Source organism: Podarcis pityusensis, assembly GCF_964106645.2.
Source record: "Podarcis pityusensis genome assembly, chromosome: 8".
In the NCBI taxonomy this organism is placed as follows: Eukaryota; Metazoa; Chordata; class Lepidosauria; order Squamata; family Lacertidae; genus Podarcis; species Podarcis pityusensis.
This window is the reverse complement of record NC_138033.1, coordinates 31,268,754-31,291,268: the sequence shown is the minus strand read 5'-3', so window position 1 is coordinate 31,291,268 and position 22,515 is coordinate 31,268,754. Positions and strand designations below refer to the sequence as shown.

Below are 22,515 nucleotides of genomic sequence, written 5' to 3'. Positions count from 1 at the left end.
GAGGGATTTAAAGATAATAGTCTTCAAGATGAATGGTGAGGAGCAGGACAGGGCCAAGGGATGTAAGGATTTGCAAAATGTTCACCCAAATAAACTAGCTCCCTGAAGGAAACTTAAGCTTCATCTGGGGAGCAGCAGAGCAGAGTGCCAGCTGCATCCAAGGCCTGTTGCTCATGCTAGGGTTAAAGGCAGCGAGGTGTTTTTCTCCTTTTTTAGGTGTGTCAGCTCCAGGCTGGCATAGCTGAGAAGCTCAAGAACCAGACCTTTGCATTTTATAACAGGTCTTTACAACTATTCCAATAGATCAGGACTGTAGAGCCTGGGAACATCAAAAGGTCCTTTCCTGGCACCTGAGAAACAATGTGGGCACCAGGGGCAGTTCCATGAGTGGGATGCTGGTGGGAGCTCTGTCTTTAACATCAAAATTAGATGAAGCTCTTCAGGTGATAAATCTGCATTTTGATAGTGGGCTGGATGAGGACCATAAACTGAAGTCTAATCCTGGCAAGATGGAGGTGCTATGGATTGGTGGTTTTGGGGTCCAAGGACTGGGTGATCAGCCCCATCTGGATGTGGTTGCACTCCTTCTGAAAGACCAAGTTTGTAGTCTGAGTGCCTTTTTTTGAGTCTACCTTGTTGCTAGAGGCTCAGTTGGCTGCAGTGTTGTGTGGTTGTTTCCAACACCATCTAGTTGGCCAGCTGCGGCTGCTCCTAAACTCTGATCGCTTGGCCATAATAATCCATCCCCTAATAATCTCCAGACTTGATTATTGTAATATGCTCTATGTGGGGCTGCTCTTAAAGATGCCCCAGAGATTGCATGAGATCACGTACCAGTCTTGACAGATCTGCACTGCTTGTTTCTGTAACTGCACCGGCTGCCCAGCTCAGTTCCAAGTGCTGGTCTATAAAACCCTAAACGGTTTGGGAATACACACCCTACTTCATGGGTTGAGAGCTGTTGGGGCATCCTCTGTGGCTAAAGACAGAATCATAGGGCCTTCTCAGTCGAGAGTCCTCCTCCAATAGTGGAACATGCTTCCAGAGGAGGTTTAGGCTAGGGTTGCCATATTTCAAACAGTGAAAATCCGGACAGAAAAGTTGTTGAGCTTTTTGGGCAAAATTGCTTTAAAAAATCTGTTTTGAAGCTATTTTTATGGGGAAATGGCAGAAATGACACCGCCAACATGGGCTACCATACATCTGGATTTTCCCAGGCATTTCCGCAATTTCTGCCCGGACACTGCTGCCGACTGCAGTATTCCAGATATATCTGTATGGCAACCCTAATTTAGGTTGTCACTGAACTGGTGAGCTTTCAGTATTAGGCAAAAACATTTTTTTATGTTTTATTGTTTTGCCAGAGCTGCTGAAGTTCAGTTTGTTTTAAGATAGTCATTCTGACAAAGGTAGGAAGAGGTAGATTGCTTTTTAGTTTGATTGTGATGTACCTGGATGTGATGGGATTTACATAATATGCTTATGATGACTTGCCTTGTGATGTATTTGTGGTGAAGGATGGGATCCCAAAAAGTACATGCATCAAATATGCCTTACTGGGCAGATTGTGAGCCTGAAAGGACCACCAGACGCCCTTCTCCTCCAAAGTTCAGCCCATTTCCTGTTGCAAACACCCCCTTGTTTTGGGATTCTTCCTGGGGACTTGCCTGGAGGTGGCTGGGCATTTGAGGCACCTTTAGCCACAAGTGCTACCTGTTGGTTTACCTTCTTTCCTAGGGTCTGCCAGCCGCCGGTGCTTGCTCAACTCCCAAGGCGTGGCTTTCTGGGGCACGCCCAGCTTCGCACGCTGCATCTCCCACGAGTACCGATACTTACATCTCTCAGTAGGTGCAGACTCTGGCTGGCAAACAGACCTTCTCTCTTCCCCTTTATCCCTTTTGGCTATGATCTCAGGCCTTTCCCTATCTTGTCTTTATATATATATATATATAAAAGGGGAGGGGTTGATGTAGGGGTGGGACAGGTACTGCTAAGCATGGGAAGGGAGAGGTGCACAAACTGCACAGAAAATGCAGTAGGCAAAATCAGTTTAGGTGAATGCACTGAATACCAATCAAATCAATTATGACTGATGCTGGCGTTTTCAGTGATGAGCTTGTTGGTGGGCAAACATGTGTGTATGGATTTGCATTCTCCCCTGGCAAAGGTAGTGCAAAATGTGTTGGGGAAGTATTTAATTAAGTAATTATCACAGGAACATGCAATCCTTTGTGTGCCTGCTCAGAAACAAGCCCTTAGTCCCAGGATCTGCCTTATACTGATGTAGTCTGTTGACACGTTTATCTTCGTATTATCTGTACCAGCTTTCACCAGCTTTGTGCCCTCGAGATGTTTTGAGGTACAGATCCCATCAGCCCCAGCCAGCCAGCTGGCCATACTTGCTAGGACTGATGGAAGTTATAAAGTCCAAAACACCTGGAGGGCACCGGGTGGGTGGAAGCTGCTCTGCATTGGCGGACCTGTTACATGAAATCCTTTTTCACTGGCGTTCCTGGGGATTGAAACAGGAGCTTTGGGCATGCAAACCAGGTGTGCTGCTCTTCCACTGAATTACAATGGGCCTTGGCTAGAGATTCCTCTGCTCAGGGTCTCTCAATGTAAGCCTAATGGCACACAGATCCTACTCCATCCCTGGCCTTATCTTTCTCCATCTCTTTCTCTCTCTTCCCACACTCCTCCATCTGATCAAAGCTCCGAGAGCATTTGGCCAAGGGGCAGCGCATGCTGGCGGGTGAGGGAATGTCTCAGGTGGTCCGTGGCCTGCTGGAGCTTGTAGCCCGGAAGACGTACTACAGCGGAGACCTGCTCTTCTCAGTGGAGATCCTGCGCAATGTCACAGACACTTACAAGAGAGCCACCTACATCCCTTCCTCAGATGATGTTCAGGTACCATTCTGGATGGGAAAGATGCAGTTTCAAGGCACACGTGTCGCAGGGCCATTGTAACTAAAGGGGCTTGTTTTCCTCACTATATGACAGAGTCAGGGATGGACAAATCAGCCAATTTCCTGTTAGTGTCAGCTTTCCATGTGTTCAGTCATGAGTCCATTCTGTCTCTTTTTCTATGATTAAAACACACAAAAATGAACATTTAAATATTTTCTCCTAAAAATGAATTTTTGTCTGCATTCCCCACCCCCAAAAAAGGCAAATTTTGAGCCAAAAATTCCATCACAAAATTTTTACAGGCCAAAAGAGTAACTGTGTTATAATTTGCATATTAGTCTAGGAAATGCAAAGTAGGTCAAGTCACTGAAAATTCAGTGACCCACTGAAATGCAGACCAGGCAAAATAGTCCAGTATCCCTAATAGGCAGTAGTAGCAACAAGAAGCCATGAATCCAGATGTCTTTCAAACAAAACCAAATTCTTCCACAAGAAAGGCAATATTCTGTGACTTGCATAATTTTTTGCAGATCAAACAGGCTGGCAGAGATCTGCTTATTTTGCATTAAGTGACTTGTGGCAGTTGTGTTCCTCCTCTTACCACTAGAAACTCTGCTTAGCTATTCCCTGTGCCTTGAGATTTTGCCAGTGCTGCCTGAACAGTTTCACACTCATCCCTGCGCACTTAGGCTTCTTCCCTCTCCCCTGCCAAAAGCTGGATTTTGAGGAGAATTGCCTAATGTAATTTACCAACTGCAAAATGTTGAGGTTATGGATGTTCCTGCTGAGCTGAATCATTTAATACACACATGATGATATCAGCTAATATTTCATACGAACACTTTAGCAAAAAGAAAAACAAAAGAAAAACAGTGTTCATGAGTAGCAGTATTTCTCAAGGGGGCTCCTGCTTACCCACAAATCAATTTTGAATACAGCATCCTTCGCCAACCTGATACTCTCCATATGTTTTTGACTACATCTTTGATTAACTCCAGCCAGCAATGTGCTGGAGCTAATTGGAGCTGTAGTCCAAAGCATCTGCAGGGTGCCAGGTTGGTGAAGGTTGACAGCTGGAGCCTTCCTAGCGCCTGCACTTCAACCTCTCCTCTGCTCCCACAGCGGTTCTTCCAAGTCGTCAGTTACATGGTGGATGCGGAAAACAGGGAGAAGTGGGAAGATGCACAGCAGGTGAGCTGACATGCCTTGTGTGTGGGGCTAGGCTGTGGGGACCCCCAGCCTGTTTTAACACCTCCTTCTGCCTCACAGGTCATGCCTGGCTCTGTGCTCCTGATGAAGGTGGTAGAGGATTTCATCCACCTGGTCGGAGACGCACTCAAGGCCTTCCAGAGTTCCCTCATCGTCACGGACAACCTGGGTGAGTGGCTGGAAGAGAATGGAGGGATGGCTTCCTTGCTTGGTTGTAGGGAAGGGAACAGGGCAGGGTGGTTGTACACCAAGTCCACAGTCCTAGAGGTTGTGTCTGCTCCAATCCAGGGTCCATGAGGTCACTTGCTAGGCCTTCTTGAGTATGGTGGTGAGAAGGCAGCAACTTCCATCCAGTCCTGCATTCGTTGCAATCTGCTCTGCCTCCATTCCACTACAGTTCAGCTTCTACTACAACCCACATCTTGTCTCACTATCTACTGGGGCCAAAACTAATGTGATTGAATACATCATTAATTTACAGGCATTTCAGTGGGAAGGGGAACGTCAAAAGCATTACAGAAACATTGTAATTATTTAGGTAGTGTTCACAGACTTAAAAAAACAATAGGGAATACCACTCGCATTCACTTGCAGTCAAGGGGGCTCTGAGTCCACTGTCCCCACTGTCCCAATTAGCATACTAGGCTTGGTCCCTCCACCACTGAGGCTCTAGAGGTCTGGAGTGTTGGCAGAGGGGCAATATGAGTCCCCCCCACAATACCCAGTAGTGACACCCTCCCCTCCCCACTTTCTTTCTCCCACCCTTGGCAGTAATCAGCATCCAGAGAGAGCCGGTTTCTGCTGTCTCCAGTGACATCAACTTCCCCATGAAGGGGCGGCGTGGAATGAAAGACTGGGCCCGCCACTCTGAGGATAAGATCTTCATCCCCAAGGAAGTGCTCAGCCTCTCCTCATCTGGTATGTGGTCTGTGTCCGTGTGTGTTGGGGAAAGGCTACGGCTCAGTGGTAATGCATCTAGCTCCCAGGTTCAGCCCCTGGTACCTCCAGGTAGGGCTGAGAGAGAGAGACTCCTGTCCAAAACACTGGAGAGTTGTGTAAAAGCCTAGCAGCCAGTGTAGACCGTACTGAGCTTGATGGAACAATGGTCTGGCTTGGTATAAGGCAACTTCCTATGTTCCCACACCCCTGTACTGTTCTGTGACCCTGGAATTTGGGAGCCTCTTAGATCTCTCATTCTATATCTGGATTTTAAACATTCTTTGAAGAGAGAGCTAAGGGAGCCTGGATTCTTCCTGAAGAGAAAGGGGCACAGCTCACACACTTGGTACACAAAAAGCCTCAGATTAAATTCATGACCTCTCCAGGTGGGGCAGGAAAAGACTCCAGGATTATACCCCAGAGAGCCACTACCTGTCAGTGTAAATAAAACTGACCTTGTTGTAACAATGAAATGGCTGTAGCTTACTGATAGAGCATGTGATTTGCATGCAAAATATTTCAGGGTAAAACTGGGAATGCTCCCTGCCTGAAACCCTGCAAAGCTTCCAATCAGACTACAGAGCCAGATGAACCAATGGCCTGACTTGGAATGGGGTGGAGTGTGAGCAGCCATTTCAGCACTCCCCTTCCCGTACATCTGTATGAGGAGAATGAGAATCTCAGGAGAGTTGGGGTGTAACAGCCTGCAGACCTCGTCATATTCCCATATTCCCAGTATGGGAGCATAACCGAACCATAGCATAAAATGTGGCCAACCTTAACCAGCTTCATTCAAGCATGTGCCAATCCAAATTACCTTGCCCAGAGCTGGCTCATTCCAGTTCAAGCCCAAATGAGCTCCCCCATCAACTAGTATGAGCTGGTCTAGAACTGTCTCTAACCACAACCTACTGTAAATCAATACTGTTCTTTCCTCCCTCCCCCATATTTCTCTGCAGAAACAGATGAATCATCTTATTTTGTCATTGGTGCCATCTTGTATCGCACATTGGGATTAATCCTGCCTCCTCCTAGGTGAGTGGCTGTGGAGGTGGCATGTGGAAGGGGTATGTGCATGACATCACACACTCAAATGCCAAAAGGATTGCTTGCAAACAACCTGTTTCTCTTCCACCCACAGAAGTCCTCTGGCTGTCATGTCCAAAGTTCTCACGGTGACAGTGAAGCCCCCAACCAAGGCCATGGAGCCCTTGATCATGGTGGAGTTGTCCCATATCATCAATGTAAGTGGTATAAGGTTCTCCTGCTGTAGTGCCCATACCCATTAGTGCCCGCCCTTCACGATGAGGTCCAAGGGAAAATCACATCAGTGTGAAATACAACATTTAAAACACTTTAAAACAAATTTAAGTCACAAGTAGAGTGTGTCCTAAAATACATGTCTTTCAAGAGACAGCATGAAGAGGTGTATCTTCAGCATACAACAAAAGCTGGATAATGAAGGTGACTTGTGTTCCCCTCAAACATAGTTGGTACAAAATACCCACAATCACAGAATTTCAAGTAGAAAACAGCCTTGGGTTTCAAGGGAAAGTGAATTTCCCTAATGAAAACAATATATGTCTGGCAAGGTAAGGGGAGACGTGCTCTCCCCCCCCCCCCCATTAGTCTTTGGGGGGTTGGTGGTCAGGGAGAAAAACAACAATTGTGGAACAAAAAGAATTATTAATAAAAAGAGAAATGAGCACAGAAAGAAACAGCAACACAGTCTGGTATTTATTCCCTGTGCAATCTGAAAATATTTTTGTCAAGGGAAAATCCTCTTTAATAAGACTTCTCTGAAAAAGAAAAGAAAAATATTCCATGGCTCAATGTATTTTTGCTCAGCATGGCAACTTCTTCTTCTTTTTAAAAAGTTTTTTTAAGGAGTAAGAATTCTCCTTTGAATCAGATGGTGAAGATCTTTCATTATTAAGGACGTTTCTATCCTGCCCTTCAAGCACTGCTCTTAGGGCAGCTGACAATAAGCCCTTCTGAAATGCAACCTTCTGAAATAGATTGCACATCTGGGCAGAGCTTTGCCCTTTTGAGGACAAAACCAAACCCCTCATAAGTAGCCACTGAAACCAGAAAATTATATTCATTGTATTCACAATACCCAGTTTAGTCATGCTGGCACTTGACACCCAACTGATCACACTCCTTCTCTGCTTTGTCCACAGGGCACCTCGCATCCACAGTGTGTGACTTGGGAGTACACCAAAGTGTAAGTACACTTCATCCTGCTATAGTGTGGGTTTGTGTAAGAGCACACATGCAGATGGTGGGCACACCCATATGACTAAGAGAGGGGAAGGGTGACTGATTTGGGTAGCAGGGAAGTCTCTAGTGCATAGGAATGAAGTTTGTGTGGGGACAGCTACAAGATGCATCTACACGGGTCATCCCTTGCAAACAGTCATTTTTAACCCACTGTTAATGTTATCCTATTTCTTCCATTTCTGTTTTGCCATTCCCACTCTCCTGGACACTAGATTCTCCCCCTGTGGCAGGAAGGAATACTAACTGGCAGGAGAGCATTGTAATAACACTCACCCCTGGCTAGGCACTACATTGCTACTCAAATGCAGGGAATAGGCGAGTGGCTAATTGCACTTCTGAGTTGCAGATGTTGTGTTAGGTTAGCCCCATGAGCTGGATCCTACTGAATCTTTCCACTGTAGCTTTTCTGTGACCATGTACTGAAGGTTTGACATCTGTAAAAGCCATCTTAGAAGTGTTGGGTCAGAGTCGTTCTTTGCCTATGTTATGTGTTGGAGGGATTACAGTAGTTGGACCTTGGAGAAAGAAGGATGGATGTATGGGGAGCCTGTTTGAATTGAGAGGGTGGGAGTGAGAATATTGTTATGAACTCGAGACTGCAAGGAGCAAGACCTTTTGTCTCTGTCTTTCTCCTCTCTTACGTAATACATTCAGGATGGGATCTTTGTGCATCAGTGAGATACCTGGTTGGCTGCGGCATCTTTGTTTGCTCAGATATGTTTTTGTAGTAGTATCACTTTAGGATGGAGGGCCATCAATATTGTCTCTGCCCCTGGATGTGGAATGACAGCAATCTGTAAAAGTATTTTGGCTCTTCAAAATTACCCAGTGGCTGGCTGTCTTGCCTACAAAGGAAGGTGTGCTCCTAGAATTTGAGGCCCAGAATAGTTTAGAAATTCTGTTGGCATTCTACCTGCCATTCTGCCTAATAGACTCCCTAGCTGAGTCCATCAGCTTGAAGGTTATGTTGAGATTGGCCAGACTCAATTTTCTGCTCATATGTGGTTTTCACAGGGTGACCTTCATTTAGGCTTTTTAGTTTAGGGGGGAAAGGCAAGTATAGTGGGACTTAATAGAGGTGCATAAAATTATGCACAGCGAGGAGAAAGTAGACAGAGAGATCCTCTCACTTTTTCATGATACAAGAACTTAGGAGGAGCAAGTGAAGCTGAATGTTGGAAGATCCAAAATGGACCCCAAAAAAAACAACATCAGGAGTTTGCTACTATAAGAGTTAGTGATGGCTAAGGGACACGGGTGGCGCTGTGGGTTTAACCACAGAGCCTAGGACTTGCCGATCAGAAGGTCGGCAGTTCGAATCCCCGCGAGGGGGTGAGCTTCTGTTGCTCGGTCCCTGCTCCTGCCAACCTAGCAGTTCGAAAGCACATCAAAGTACAAGTAGATAAATAGGTACTGCTCCGGCGGGAAGGTAAACTGTGTTTCCGTGCGCTGCTCTGGTTCGCCAGAAGCGGCTTAGTCATGCTGGCCACATGACCCAGCTCCCTCGGCCAATAAAGCAAGATGAGTGCTGCAACCCCAGAGTCAGTCACGACTGGACCTAATGGTCAGGGGTCCCTTACCTTTACCTTTACCTTTACCTTTAAGGCTGCACAAGCAGCAGCACCCCAATTCAATTCAGACCTTGATTTGTGGCCCTGATTTGCTTTGAATTGAGTCAAACCCCAAATCCAGAAATGCAAGCCTTCAGTCCTCCCATTAACTTGCACTGGGAAACCAAAATGGCCATGACATATCTGTTTTTTTCCACATAGGTGCATGGAGTCATGGTATTCCCTCAAGAGGGGATTAATCCTTACAAATTTCAGGCAGTAAAATCCAGGTTTTCTGTGCTGGCCACTTTAAAATTTGCTTTGTTCAAAAAATGAAATGAAAAAATTAAAAGTAAAATGGCCATAACTTTCTTATTCTTGTACTTTCTTCACATGAGTTCATAAAAGCTGGAGGCATGGTAGCACTTCTGCAAGGGATCCACTCTACTAATAGGTCCAGGATCAGTACAAAGCCCTTCAGAATGATTCAACCTACTTGGGACCCATCTGAAACTACCTCAACTCATTTCAGACCAGGCCCAATTCAGGATTAATTCAACCTTGTTGTTCAACAACTTTGGGTCTTTGCTTCCTCCCCCCAAAAAGCCAATGGGTAGATAACTGCCAGTTTTTTTTTATAGTGGGAGTAGATTGCAGTCTCTTGGGAATTGGACATGCCTGGTATATCTTAATAAATCCATAAAGCAGGTTTCTTGTTTCACAGCTGACTTGTAGATACTTGGATAGCTTGGGCAGAGGAGGACCACCCAGTTAGCTATTCTTACATTGCAACACCTCTCTCCCTCTCTCAGTTATGGACACCTACTTCGAGAACTTTTCAGTGTAAAGAAGATTTTCCTTTTCCTTTTTTCAGCACTGTTTTTCTGCAATTGTATTTGATGATGATTTACATTTATATCCTTCCTTTCCTCCAATGAGCTCAAGGTGGAGTATTTAGTACTGCCTCTCCCCTTTTTATCATCACTATGATCCTGCGAGGAGGGTTAGACTAAGAAACTGTGACTGACCCAAGGTCATCCGGTGTGCTTCATGGCTGAGGATGGATTTGAACCCTGGTCTTCCAGGTCCTTGTCCAGCACTCCAGCCACTATCCCACAGAGGCTATGAAGGATGCAGCTATTCCATATCTCTTCTCCAAAGACACAATGCCCAGATACTGGTTTTTGATAAAGCTTCTCTCCCCCAAGATTGCAGAATGTAGGTCTTAAGCAAAGCAGCAGGGATTGTGAGATCCTCATCCCTCTCCTTTCTTTCTCTCCATGCTACCTGGAGCTGGCAAGGAGAGCTATCCAGTCCTTCAGTGCTGAAATGTCCCTCATTTGCAGCACAGCATTGTAGTTGCACATTTCATTATTATACATCAAAAAGGAACCTGACAATATCTCTTCTCGCTTCCTCGCCTGTGCCAAGAGTGACAGGCTCCCTTAACGAGGCCAACTGCCCCTCCCCTCTGCACTCCCCACTGTGGGTTAACTTTGTTAATAACAGCTATTGATTAGCGGGTGCTTAGAGATGGATGCCTCCTGCTTGCCAGATGTAATTCATTATCAGCTGGCCGGGAGGGAGGACAGTGGCAGAGGATAAAATAGGACAGATTCCCCTCTGAAACACGTTGTAACAGGAGTAGCTGCAGTGCTCATCTCTTGGTTTGCACTTAAGCCTTCAGCTGGGCTTCAGAACAACAGAGAGGCACACCCACAAGCTGATGCAGTAGTTGAAGCTGTTCTTCTAGACCGGGACGAGTTAACTGTTTCTGACCCAAGGGGCACATTCACCAGCAGTGAGTGCAGCCACCAATATTCTTGCATTCACACATTCACCTACCCAGCAACTCAGCTGAGATGGGGGGTTCTCACCCTCTTCCCACTAGTGAAATGCTAAATCTGATGTTTGCAGAGGGAGAACTTTGCCTTCCAAATGGGGCACTGAGCTAGGCAGGAACTAAATGCTATGTCTGCTTCATTTAAAAAATATATATATTTACCACTTCTGTATACAAAATTGGGACGACAGAAACATTTGTGTGGGTGGGAGTTGGGATTGAGCCTGGGCCAGATGTTAGACATTCCTGTTGCCAATGGAATTTGGAGGAGACCTTAGAATTGTAGGCTGAGGCAAATGTAATTCTTGGAGACATTTACGAATAACCAGTAGCAAGAGCTACGTGTGAGGCAGCTAGAATTGTGTGCCCATTCCCACCCACTGAGAATTTAAGCCCCTTTTGCTGCTGATGCCTCCTCCTCCGTTTTCTTGTTCTGTGGCTCCTTATGACTCCTAACCAAGTTATTCCCCTAATCTCCATCAAGGACTGATTAATAGGAACATAGGGAACAGCTTTCTGCCAAGTCAAACTGTTATTCCACATAGCTCGTTACTGCTTCCACTAACTGGGAGTGGCTCTCCAGGGTTTTTCGAGTGAATTTTCCCCAGCCCTACCTGGAAGTAACAGGTATTTAACCTAGGATCCTTTGCATGCAAAACAAGCATTTGTCCATTGAATCACTTCCCCCCATTTGTTTTATAACTTTAATTCCTGGCTTTAGCTGTAAAGAGAAACTGCATGGGACAATCAATAAGAAGTTAGCTTTTCCCTAGAGTTGGGGAAGCTCCCCAGCTCTGCTTGACTTGGCTTGGAAATGAACACAGCTATCCCAATAGTAATTGGGGGAAATAACACAGTTCATTTCTGAGCCAGTGCAAATTGGCTAGCTCTCCCACCCGCTCTGACTCTGTACATCCCACCTAATCACATCCCCAAAACTCCCTCCTCACTCTTCCATTAAGAAGTACAGGTCTAGGGTAGCATTCCCACTGCAAAATAAGAAGAGGGAGATTTTGCCCTCTCACTTCCCTCCAACACTCTTACATAGTAATTTTTGCTGCCTACTCAGCAGAAAATCCAGTGGAATTTACTACCAGATAAATGGATACAGCATTGAAGGCTTTGTGAATCATAGTTTTCCAATGGGCAACTGAATGTTGGTGGTGGTAAGATGGAAATTCTCATTTGGATCATATTTTAATCTGAGTAAGAGGGGGGGAAATGGGGACTCACGAGAAGAATCTCTTCTTTCCACAGGACAAGTACTTTTCAAACTGACATAACCAGCCCAAGAGGAAAGGAGTTGGGGTAAGATGTAACCATGTTGTTACATCTCACCTGCCTCCTCCTTAGATGAATTGTGGAACCTAGTCAGTGAGCAGCTGTGTAACACAAAAAATAGGACTTACAGCTTTTATTAAGGAGATATGTTTTCTTATTTGAGCTCTTTTACTTACCATCCTGACCCTTACCTTGCTTACTGGCAACAATGGAAAAGGACAAGCAATGTTGTACCCCTGTATCACTTATCTTTTTTTATTTCATATGGGTTATATCCAACTAAGTCATACAGTGGTGCCTCGCAAGACGAAATTAATTCGTTCCGCGAGTTTTGTCGTCTTGCGATTTTTTTCGTCTTGCGAAGCACGGTGTCGGGAAAGTTTTGGAAAAGCTTCAAAAATCACCAAAGTCTTTAAAAACCTCAAAAAAGGCTACCACACCGTGTTCTATGAGTTGCTCCTCGAAGTCAAGTCGCAACTGTATTAACGGTGTTAAGAAAAAGGAAACAAACTTGCAAGACGTTTCCGTCTTGCGAAGCAAGCCCATAGGGAAAATCGTCTTGCGAAGCAGCTCAAAAAACAAAAAACCCTTTCGTCTAGCGAGTTTTTTGTCTTGCGAGGCATTCGTCTTGCGAGGTACCACTGTACTCAGAGTAGACCAATTGATATAAGTAGGCTTAAGTTTGTCATGAGTTCAGTGCATAGAGTATGATTTAGTTGGAAGCAATCATGTCTGTATCTATTTGCATAATGGCCTCATGCTTTTCCTAGAGTAGTTCAGAGTAATTTAGGTGGGACTCCTCATTGTCTGCTATCCGTGCACTAATAAGGTTTGGATCCAAGCTATTCAATGGGTTTTATGTTTCTTTCTTCTTCTGGCCAAAAGAGCTCTCATGTTTGTTTCTCCTGTGGATTTGAGCCTTCTTAATTTCTCTAAGCGAAACTCTGTCAGTTTAATTGCAAGTTTCAAAGAAATCCATTAGACATTCTTCTGCCACCAAAGATATCTTCCACAAATGATGGATTTGTTCCTGCAGCAGATAACCCTTTAAAAACTCTTTGATCTGTACCTATGATGCTTGCAATGCAAAGTGACTAAGATTGCGCCCTTCCTTTGAAGTGGGGTCTCCCTTCACATCAAAGAATTTAGGTGAGAAGAGAGATTTCCACACCTCATGAGGATAGTTCATGAACAGTGAATGGACATTCAACATGGAGAGTTATTTGGTGATAACTCCTGCAAACTTGTTAATCACTGGAACTCATATCCAGCTGAAGCAGATGCCTGCATGTGTTGCTTCGTTTGCATGCTTTAATGTGAATTTGAACTACAAGGAAGTAGGGTTTAATATGTTGGGTGATGCACAGATGTTTACATTTGTAGGAAATTAGTTATTATATACCAAGCTGTGAGACCCCATTGGGCAGAAGTCACATGGCTCTATAAGACAGTCATCTCCTATCGGCATTTTGTTTCCTTTCCAAACAAGTGTTAATATTTGTGTTTCAACTGATATAGCAAACCACTTCCCTTCAACCCAAGCAGTGCCTAGGGAACAAGAGACTTGGGGCTTATGCACACTTCCTCTTGTCCTACTGCTTGCCCCCCACCCAATTCCACCAAGGAAAACTGTTCTTTAGTGTTCAATTGGAGCAAATTGCAATTGGGGTTTTTCTGGAGTGCCATTTGTTCTGATCTATCACTAAAGAGTGGGTTTTCCCTTGGAAAGGAGCGGGGCAGGGGAAAAACCACTCTGACCTGTGCCTAGAAAGTGTGGGTCAAGCAGAACACTGCTCAGATCCATGTTTTCTAGGCACGGCATAAGTGTGAAGTGCTTTGTGAAAAACTTATAGTAGCCTGATCTGTAGGAAGACTTGAGAGTCCAGCCTTCTTCCAGTGGTATGGTCTGAAGGCACATGTAGCCACCACCTTATTGAAGCTATCTGCATCTGGTCAGCACTTGAATGGGTGACCACTGGGGAAACAGTGGAAGAAAAGTGGGGAAGCAATCTCTCTCTCTCTCTCTCTCTCTCTCTCTCTCTCTCTCTCTCTCTCACACACACACACACACACACACTTTCAGTATCCTGCAGCATAAGTTAGCTTTTATAATTCAGTGTTACTGTCTCATTTTTGCTTGTGAGTCTCTGTGTTTTGTTTCCTAATAAATAGCATTTGATAAATTACTCCAGTAAAACCTTGGGAATTCAAGTGTTCTGTTGCCATTCTTTGGAGGCTTGTCCATCTATCTGCCAGTGCTGCTGTATTGCTTAGCTACAGAATAATTACAGAGCTTAAAGGTCCCTTAAAGATACAAAGAGTGCGCCAGGACATTTCTTCGGTTGCCTGCCTGATTAGACAAAAGGTCTATCTAGTCGAGCATCCTACTTTTAACTATGGCCAATCAGCTGCTTCTGAAAGCCTCCAGGCAGGGTTCGAGGGCAATAGCCCACTCCCACTGTAACCTCCCAGCAGTTGGCATTCAGCAGCTCTTTGTCTCTGGGTGCTGTGGGCATCCTCAAATTCTGCATTATAAAGGTGTCTGCAAAGGTGACATGGAGACTGGCAACACCAACCCTGCCATGTGGTAATCCCTCACAGATGACTGCAGTGCCTGCAAAAACAAGCAGACTAGTTGTGTATCCACAGCAGTGACTAGAGGAGGAATTGCCACTGGGAGGAGCGCAGAGAAGAAACACCATGGTGCATCTGCAGCAGCAGAACTGGACGCCTTCATCTGCCCCAACTGCAACAAAGCATGTCTCTCCCACATCGGTCTCTACAGTCTCAGCAGGCACTGAAACCATCCAGCATTTTGACCTCATCCCCCCCTCCAGGAGAACCCCTCCATTGTCTCCGAAGACAGATGGATGCTAACATCATAGCAGAACCACATCTCTTGAGTGCCACTCCTGCCTCCTGATCCTCTAAGCTTCTCACTCATTCTGAGTAGCAGTTGGCTGAACATTTTGGCTGAGTGATGGGCGCAAGTGTTGCAACAGCATCTTCTCCTACTCCCTACTGCATCCCTGCTGCTACTGCTTGCAAACCCCTCACCTCTTTTCCTGTACTCATTTTTCCTAGTCTAATACAGTTGACAAGCCTTCTGGGTATGGGCTACAGCCCATGATGGCTATGTCCTGCCTCCACTGTCAGAGGCAATGTGCCTCTGAATACCAGTTGTTGAGAATTTCAAGTGGGAAGAGCACTACTGCACTCACCCTTATGTGGGCTTTCTGCATAAGGCATGTGGTTCACCACTATGAGAGCAGAATTCTGCCCTTGGCCTGATCTAGGAGCAAGACTCTTCCTATGTTCTTATGGGCTGCATCCTTTATAGATTCTACACAGTGCACCAGTTGTACCTAACAGAATCTTGATAGTAGCAGCTCCTTGTTTTACTTCCAGGGTTGTGAGTCATTCTGCCTAAACATATTGACTTGACTGCCAAGCAACCCCTCCATACCTGGTTAAATGTAGAGTATAGGCACATACCTGTATATTGCAGAGGAATCTGGGACATTGTTCCAGGGTCCACCCTTGATTTATGTGGTGGGCCTGTTGGGTCTTATAGTTTATTCACATGGACTAGAACAGTATGGCCCAGAAAGTACCAATAATTCTTTTGCATACCTGCAAGCAGTTTGTTGGAGACGCTTGGCCAACATGGCTGATCTCCTCATTGAGAAACTCTAGTAAAAGTCCAAGGAGTCCCACAGCTTGAAACCATGTGCAGCTACATTCTGTGATTTATCTCCTGCCTTCATCTTAACACAAACTGAAGTTCTAAAGTTTGGCAATCCTACAAAACCCATCGTGTCTGATTTTTAACCCCTTCTTCTCCTCTTGACCTGGCTCCATCTTCTGGCCCATCCAGAATATCTCCCGTCTTCTCCTTTAGACTTATTGATGGATACAGCATAGATACAGCATCTTCCTACTGTGCCTGACCCTTAAAAAATGGCTTCTCAGTTCTTCTTAACCATTTAGAAATGTGTGACCAGAGAGGGGAGTTTTCTGTGCCAGCAGATGCTAAATGTGCTGGTGAAGCAGAAGCTCTTCTGATGTATCTGCACATCTGAGATCAGAAAGAGCAGTTGCCACTATCTCTGCCGTACATCATAGCCATGTATTTATTTATTACAATTAATTACATCCTGCCTCTCAGGATGCAAATCCTTTCAGTGCAGTTTACAAGTAAACAAAATTGCATTTCTGCTGCAGTGCTTCTTCCAGCTCAGAGAAAGAATGCTTCCCTTTTAGCCGAATAAAGAAATTGGAGGTCCCAGCCTCAGCAGTCTGTGGTTATTGAGGATGCTGAAACCTCCATAGAATTTACAGTCTACTCAGCCAGCAATATCCACTGCTTCCCCAACAGGTGTGGAGTAGGTAAACAAGATCAAAGTCTTGGCACTGTGAATGAAAGGAGTCAATGCCTCTGTTTTCCACTGAACACGTTAAGTTCTATTATACTGATTCAGACCACTGCTGCTTCTAGTTTGGGAGAGAGAATGTAGCTTAGTGGTAGAGCACATGCATTGTTTGCCAAAGAGCACTTGCATTGCATGCCAGATTCAACCACTGGGATCTCCGGTTGGAAGGAAGAGGTAGGAGGTGATGTGAAAGAGTCTTCTCTGCCTAGGATCCTGGAGAGCTACTTCCAGCCATAATAGGCTGTTGTTGTTGTTTAGTCATTTAGTCGTGTCTGACTCTGCGTGACCCCATGGACCAGAGCACGCCAGGCACTTCTGTCTTCCACTGCCTCCCGCAGTTTGGTCAAACTCATGCTGGTAGCTTCGAGAACACTATCCAACCATCTCGTCCTCTGTCGTCCCCTTCTCCTTGTGCCCTCCATCTTTCCCAACATCAGGGTCTTTTCCAGGGAGTCTTCTCTTCTCATGAGGTGGCCAAAGTATTGGAGCCTCAGCTTCACGATCTGTCCTTCCATTGAACACTCAGGGCCAGCGGCGTAGCGTGGGTTGTCAGCACCCGGGGCAAGGCAAGTAATTTGTGCCCCCTAACCCGGGGCAAGGCAAGTAATTTGCGCCCCCTAACCTGGGGCAAGGCAAGTAATTTGCGCCCCCTAACCCCTAACCTGCCGCCACTGCTAGCTTCTTCTTGCTGCTGCCTGGGCTGGTCTGGTGTGGTTCTCTCCCGCGCTCAGCGCTGCGCTGGGCGGCCGCTGCACTGTCCCTCCCCCAGATAGTCCCTCGCTCTCTCTCCGCACTGCACGCCTGGCACCCACCCCCTCCACAGTGGGCGGCAACCCAGCGGCTCGGATCGGATTCGCACAGCCAGCACTGCAGTGAGAGAGAGAGAGTGAGCCAGGTAGGGGCAGAGAGCTGCGAGTGCGAGCGCGCCCCCCCCATGTTGCGCCCGGTGCAGCCGGCCCCCCCTGCACCCCCCACACTACGCCACTGCTCAGGGCTGATTTCCTTAAGAATGGATAGGTTTGATCTTCTTGCAGTCCATGGAACTCTCTCAAGAGTCTCCTCCAGCACCAGAATTCAAAAGCATCAATTCTTCGGTGATCAGCCTTCTTTATGTTCCAGCTCTCACTTCCATACCTCACTACTGGGAAAACCACCATAATAGGCAATACTGGACAAATAGTCTGTTCTGGAATGATGCCACTTTCCATCTCCATAGCTTTATACTATCTGCTCTGGCTGGCAGCAGTTCTCCAAGGCCTTGGGTAGAAGGAGGCTATTCTCAGCCCTATTACCTGAGAGCCCTTTTTGGCTAGAGGTGCTGAGTGCTGAACATGGCAGGGCTTCCATTCATAGAATACATGCACTTCATCATTGAGCCATCACCCTCTTCAATGCTTCTCCCAAGACTACCCCAGTCAGCTGGAGTGACATCAGGGCCACAGAGACTATCCTTTTTTTTAGGCGGGTGCACTGACTGGGGATGATGGGGGTTTCATCTTAAAACTTCTGGGGGGCACTACCTTGACAAAGGCTGCTGCAATATGTGAAGCTTGAAATGGAAACATGAATAGGAGATGACAATGTCAGAGAGATTTGAGCCGACGGTGTACCAAACTAAATGTCAGTCATTTTTGAGAAGCTATTTTTGGGCACCTAATAATGCCAAGGGCTGGGGAAAGTCCCAAGCCAGATGTGGCCTGCAGCCTTACCCCACATAGTCTATGTGCCCCTCTAGGCCTGCTCTGGGCTTTCAGGGTGCTGTGGGCCTGCTCTTTGCTCCTGGGCTTCAGTCTCGAACGTTGCTTGTACACACAAGGGAGAGGTAGGAGACAAAGCATGCACAGGGCAAAGCAGAGCTGAATCTCCAGCGGGAAGAGGAAGCGGCTCAGAGAAAGTACTTCCACGAAAGAGACAGGAAGGAAGTGAAGAGGGTTAAGGAAAGCAACTGAAAATTATTCCGTTCTGATTTTAGTGTGCTACATGCACACATATCTGTAGAGCCTACCAGTTTGCTCTGAAACAGCTGGGTGCCTGAATACTTCCCCTTCCAGTTGTTTTAAAACTACATAGAGAGCTGTGTGGCAGTGGGACATTTTTGCATACCAGGAAAAAATGAGGATGAATGTAACAGAAAGGAAGAACCTGTACTGTGATGGAAGAATGGGGAACCTTCAGGAGGCATCAGGGGACACACAGGCCACAGGTTGACCACCTCTGTTGGAGTCAATGGCCCTTCATGGGGGAGGGGAGGTTTTGCCCCAGTCTGTTTGCACCCCTCCCTTCCTCCTTCCCCCTCCCTTTCAGCCCACAATCAGCCGATAATTGCCCTGATCCACTTCTAGTCACAGGCAACAATTAGTGTCCGTAGACGCAGCCCAGATAAATATTGCAATATGGATGGGATTAAGGACACATCCAGATGTGCAGCTGAAGCATCAGCTCTGCACACTGGAGGCTTTTGTGTGAAAGATCAAGTGTCTGTTTCATTAGAAAAAATTGCACTGTTTGGGGGGGGGACCTCTAGCACATAAACATACCTTTTTAAAAAGAAATAAGAAAAAAGCTGTACATGACTATCTTCACTACTGTCTTATGATGCAGACTGAGGAATGTACTGCTAACTGTCGGGTTTGAGACAGGGTCCAATCATGATCAGCTGTTTCCATTTAGTTCTCAGAAGCTTTTGTGGCCCCTCTCAATTCTTGGATGGTAGCCTTGCCCCTCCCCTATCATGCTCACACAAAGGGTTGGCAGACAAAGTTTAATGTCCAGTGCATTTCAGACCTGAGATTCTTCATCAGGGAGTTTCAAATACAGAAATTCATTCTCTTCTAATACCCTCCTTTCCCCCTTCTTTTGTACATTTGCTTCCTGCTTCTCCCTCCATTCCTCAATTTGCTTGAGGTTTCCATCTTTGTGCTGTATTATCATGCAAACATGAAACCACCAGAGCAGCCTGTATCAACCCTTGGCTGTTTGCTGAGCAGGCCAGAAAACTAACTGTCTCTAAACCATGGAGAACCCCTGCCTGACACACACACACACACACACACACACACACACACACACACCCCTTCATCCAGAATTCATGCCCATCTCAGTCTCTCCCTCTCCCAAATCCCTGTCGGCATCAACCTTCAAATTAAATCAATGCTTATTGCAATAGCAACAAACAACCCCGTCCCCCAATCTTCCCCACCAGGGAAATGAGTCTGTAGCAACATAGGGCTATGCCAGGAGCGGATTGGCGGGGGGGGGGGCACTGGGCTGAGATCTCTGCCGGAGGATGGGGAGGGAGTGGAGACGTTTCACCCCAACAACTGGGTCAGGAGATAAAGCAAGCCACTCAGACAGAACCTTGGTGTCTGACTTGCACACACACACACAGCGAGAGAGAGCCTGCTTCACCCAGTGCATCACTAGGGCCGTGCCATGCAAAGGGTTAATGCAGGCAATGCGCTGAAGGGATGTGGGCTGTGTGAGTGTTTGATCATTTGAAATCTCTCCTTCTCTCTCCTTTCTCCTTCGCATTCCATCAATCAGGGAGGTTGGCGCTGGGAACTGGGAGACCGAAAGCTGCCAGACGGTGGAAACTCTCTCGGCTCACACCAAGTGCCATTGCAGCCAGCTCTCCACCTTTGCTGTGATCGCCCAACTGCCCAAAGACCTGGTAAGTTTTGACAGAACGAGGGAGAGCAGGCTGGGCTCTCGGCCAGTGCCACATTCCTGCCTCCCACCAACGGAGGTGGCCCAACCCTGAGACAGGAGGGCCTGATAGCCAAATTAAAGGTGGCAGGGTAAGGAGCCAGGCAAGAGTAATGGCAACTCTGGCCCACAGGACACAAACTCATCATTCAGCTTTGCATGTGTGCTAAGGGAAGAAGTTGTGAGTTTGCAAGAGGTACTGTGTGCTTTATGGAGATCTACTGTTGTTAAGGGATGAGAAATTTTCAACAAGCCTACTATTGATCTGGACCAAAAGGTTGCATCCCTGCAGGGTGGTTAGGCTTAGTTGCATGTGCACACCCACAACTTTGCTGAACACTTACCCAGATTCCCTGTGCATGTTCTTGTCTGCCACCTCTCTCTCTCTTTACCTTTGTCCCTGAGAGCTCTTTGCAAAGTCTGATAGTGTGGGCTATGTGAGCTGGAATGTCTCCTGGTTCGAATCTTACCTCCGCCCACTGTAAATTCACCAGGTAGCTGTCAGCCTCAGTTTCCAATCTGCAATTTGGGGGATAAGAATTCTGACCTGCCTTAAAGTGTTGCCGTAAGGATTACTGAGGTAAGGTTTAAAAGTGTGGAAAGTTCCCTGGTTCAAATGTTCCCTGGTTCAAATCTTCGCCACCGTGAATTCACGAGGTAGCTATACACAATACCTCAATCTCACAACCTCAATCTTGCAATTTATGAATAATGAAATGTTGTTTATTATGTCTTACAATGAGTTGCCTTAAAATGTTGTTGAAAGGATTATTGAGGTATTATTATGTGGAACATTTTTCACACATCAAAGTGTTGATAGAAATACCAAGTTTTTATTAGTAGTGTTATTGTGTGTTGTTGCTGTTAGCGTTACCATTATTGTTAAAATAGTAGATGTACTCATTTCTCCTAGGGATATAGATGGATCAGTCTGTCTCAAATAGTCTGTGGTAAACACAATTCCTCTCAAAGAATGCATTTTTAAACATCATCCCTCAAAAGTACACATTTAAAAATGAGTTTTTGATACTTTTTTTTTTTTAAATGAGAGCTGTATTGGGACATTTGGGATGTTCAAAAACCAGTGGATAACCAAGTTCTCATCCACACTCTAGTCTAGAGATATGGAACATATCAGATTTTATCAGAACTGACCAATATCATATCCCTGAAGCATCCCTAAATTCTCCCTGGGTGCCTTTTCTTTCATGTGCTTGTGCATACATACCCAGAAACTTCACAGATCTCTTACTCTGACACCACTTCGTTTCCTTTTCCTTTTGCAAATAAGCAGTCACCTCTGTGATGTTACCGCCCCTACCTTTTGAAAACATTCTAAGGGCATGTTCGAGCCAAAGTTAGAAAAAACAGTACTGAAGGGGTGGAGAGGAAGGGAATGCCTTGCTTTCATGGGGCAGGCTGTGAAAGCAAGGCCTGTGGCTCATGCTTGAGGGGAAGACACAGCCTCCCAGCTAGGCCTAAACCCAGAGGTAGGCTGAAATTTCTCAGAAAACAAACCGAATATTATTGAAGAAAGGCAACAAGCTGGACTTTACGAGTACCGGTCATTCTCTCATAGTCCATCTCTTCCTCTGGTCATCAGTGTGAGCTAACAATACAGTTTTGCTCTATGTTAACAGAAGTGAAATTTCACAGAAGACCATTTTCTGATTTTTCTTTCTTCCACCTCGTCAATTAGTGACTAATAAGTCCAATAAATAATAATCAATAATAATAATTTTGTCCCCTCAACCAAAAATATTTGGTAAAATCACACCCACACTATTTGTGCCATCCATAAATAGGGTGGAGAATTTTGGAAGGCTGTTTCATGCTGGCCTTACAATAACTATTTGCAGCCTGATCTAAACCTATATCATTTCCATGGCAACCATTAGGCCCCTGCCAGCGATGGGCTTGCACTAAGGGACAGTGATACACACACACATCTGCACACACATAACCACGTTCAGTATGCAAAAGAACAGAGATAGCTCAGCCTCAAGTTGTAGTTGGGGAGGGTGGGGTGGTAATTTGCAAATGTATCTCAACAAGCTCCCCTCCCCAGTTTTTCTGCCATCCCTTCCCACTGCTGTTGTACCCCACTCAGAGTCTTGTATCCCTCTTCTCATTGATCTAAGGAGATGCAAAATTATATTTAAGTTGGTGGGGAGTAAAGGTAGCCATTTGGACCCATAAGAAAAATCACAGCGTCCATAATAGAGGATTTCCTTTATAGGTCAATCAAAATGTGACAAGGTTTAACAAGGTTTAACAAAATGTGACAAGGTTTCAAGTTCTCCAGAACTCTTCATCAGGCTAAATCACCCTTTGCCAATCTGATTCCTTTCCTATGTTTTGGACC

General features: G+C 45.8%; 1 protein-coding gene across 5 annotated transcripts in view; it reads left to right on the top strand.

The window, feature by feature from the left end:
- The window catches only part of ADGRB2 (adhesion G protein-coupled receptor B2), a 238,809-nt gene that overhangs the window by 178,333 nt on the left and 37,961 nt on the right, over nucleotides 1-22,515 (top strand). For all 5 annotated transcript variants that reach the window (XM_081019589.1, XM_081019591.1, XM_081019592.1 and 2 more), the window contains exons 8-16: nucleotides 1,738-1,844; nucleotides 2,713-2,907; nucleotides 4,030-4,098; nucleotides 4,177-4,285; nucleotides 4,888-5,034; nucleotides 6,015-6,090; nucleotides 6,197-6,299; nucleotides 7,239-7,282; nucleotides 19,989-20,115. In XM_081019589.1, coding sequence (XP_080875715.1) covers nucleotides 1,738-1,844; nucleotides 2,713-2,907; nucleotides 4,030-4,098; nucleotides 4,177-4,285; nucleotides 4,888-5,034; nucleotides 6,015-6,090; nucleotides 6,197-6,299; nucleotides 7,239-7,282; nucleotides 19,989-20,115 — 977 coding nt within the window. The remainder of the gene's footprint in view (nucleotides 1-1,737; nucleotides 1,845-2,712; nucleotides 2,908-4,029; nucleotides 4,099-4,176; nucleotides 4,286-4,887; nucleotides 5,035-6,014; nucleotides 6,091-6,196; nucleotides 6,300-7,238; nucleotides 7,283-19,988; nucleotides 20,116-22,515) is intronic.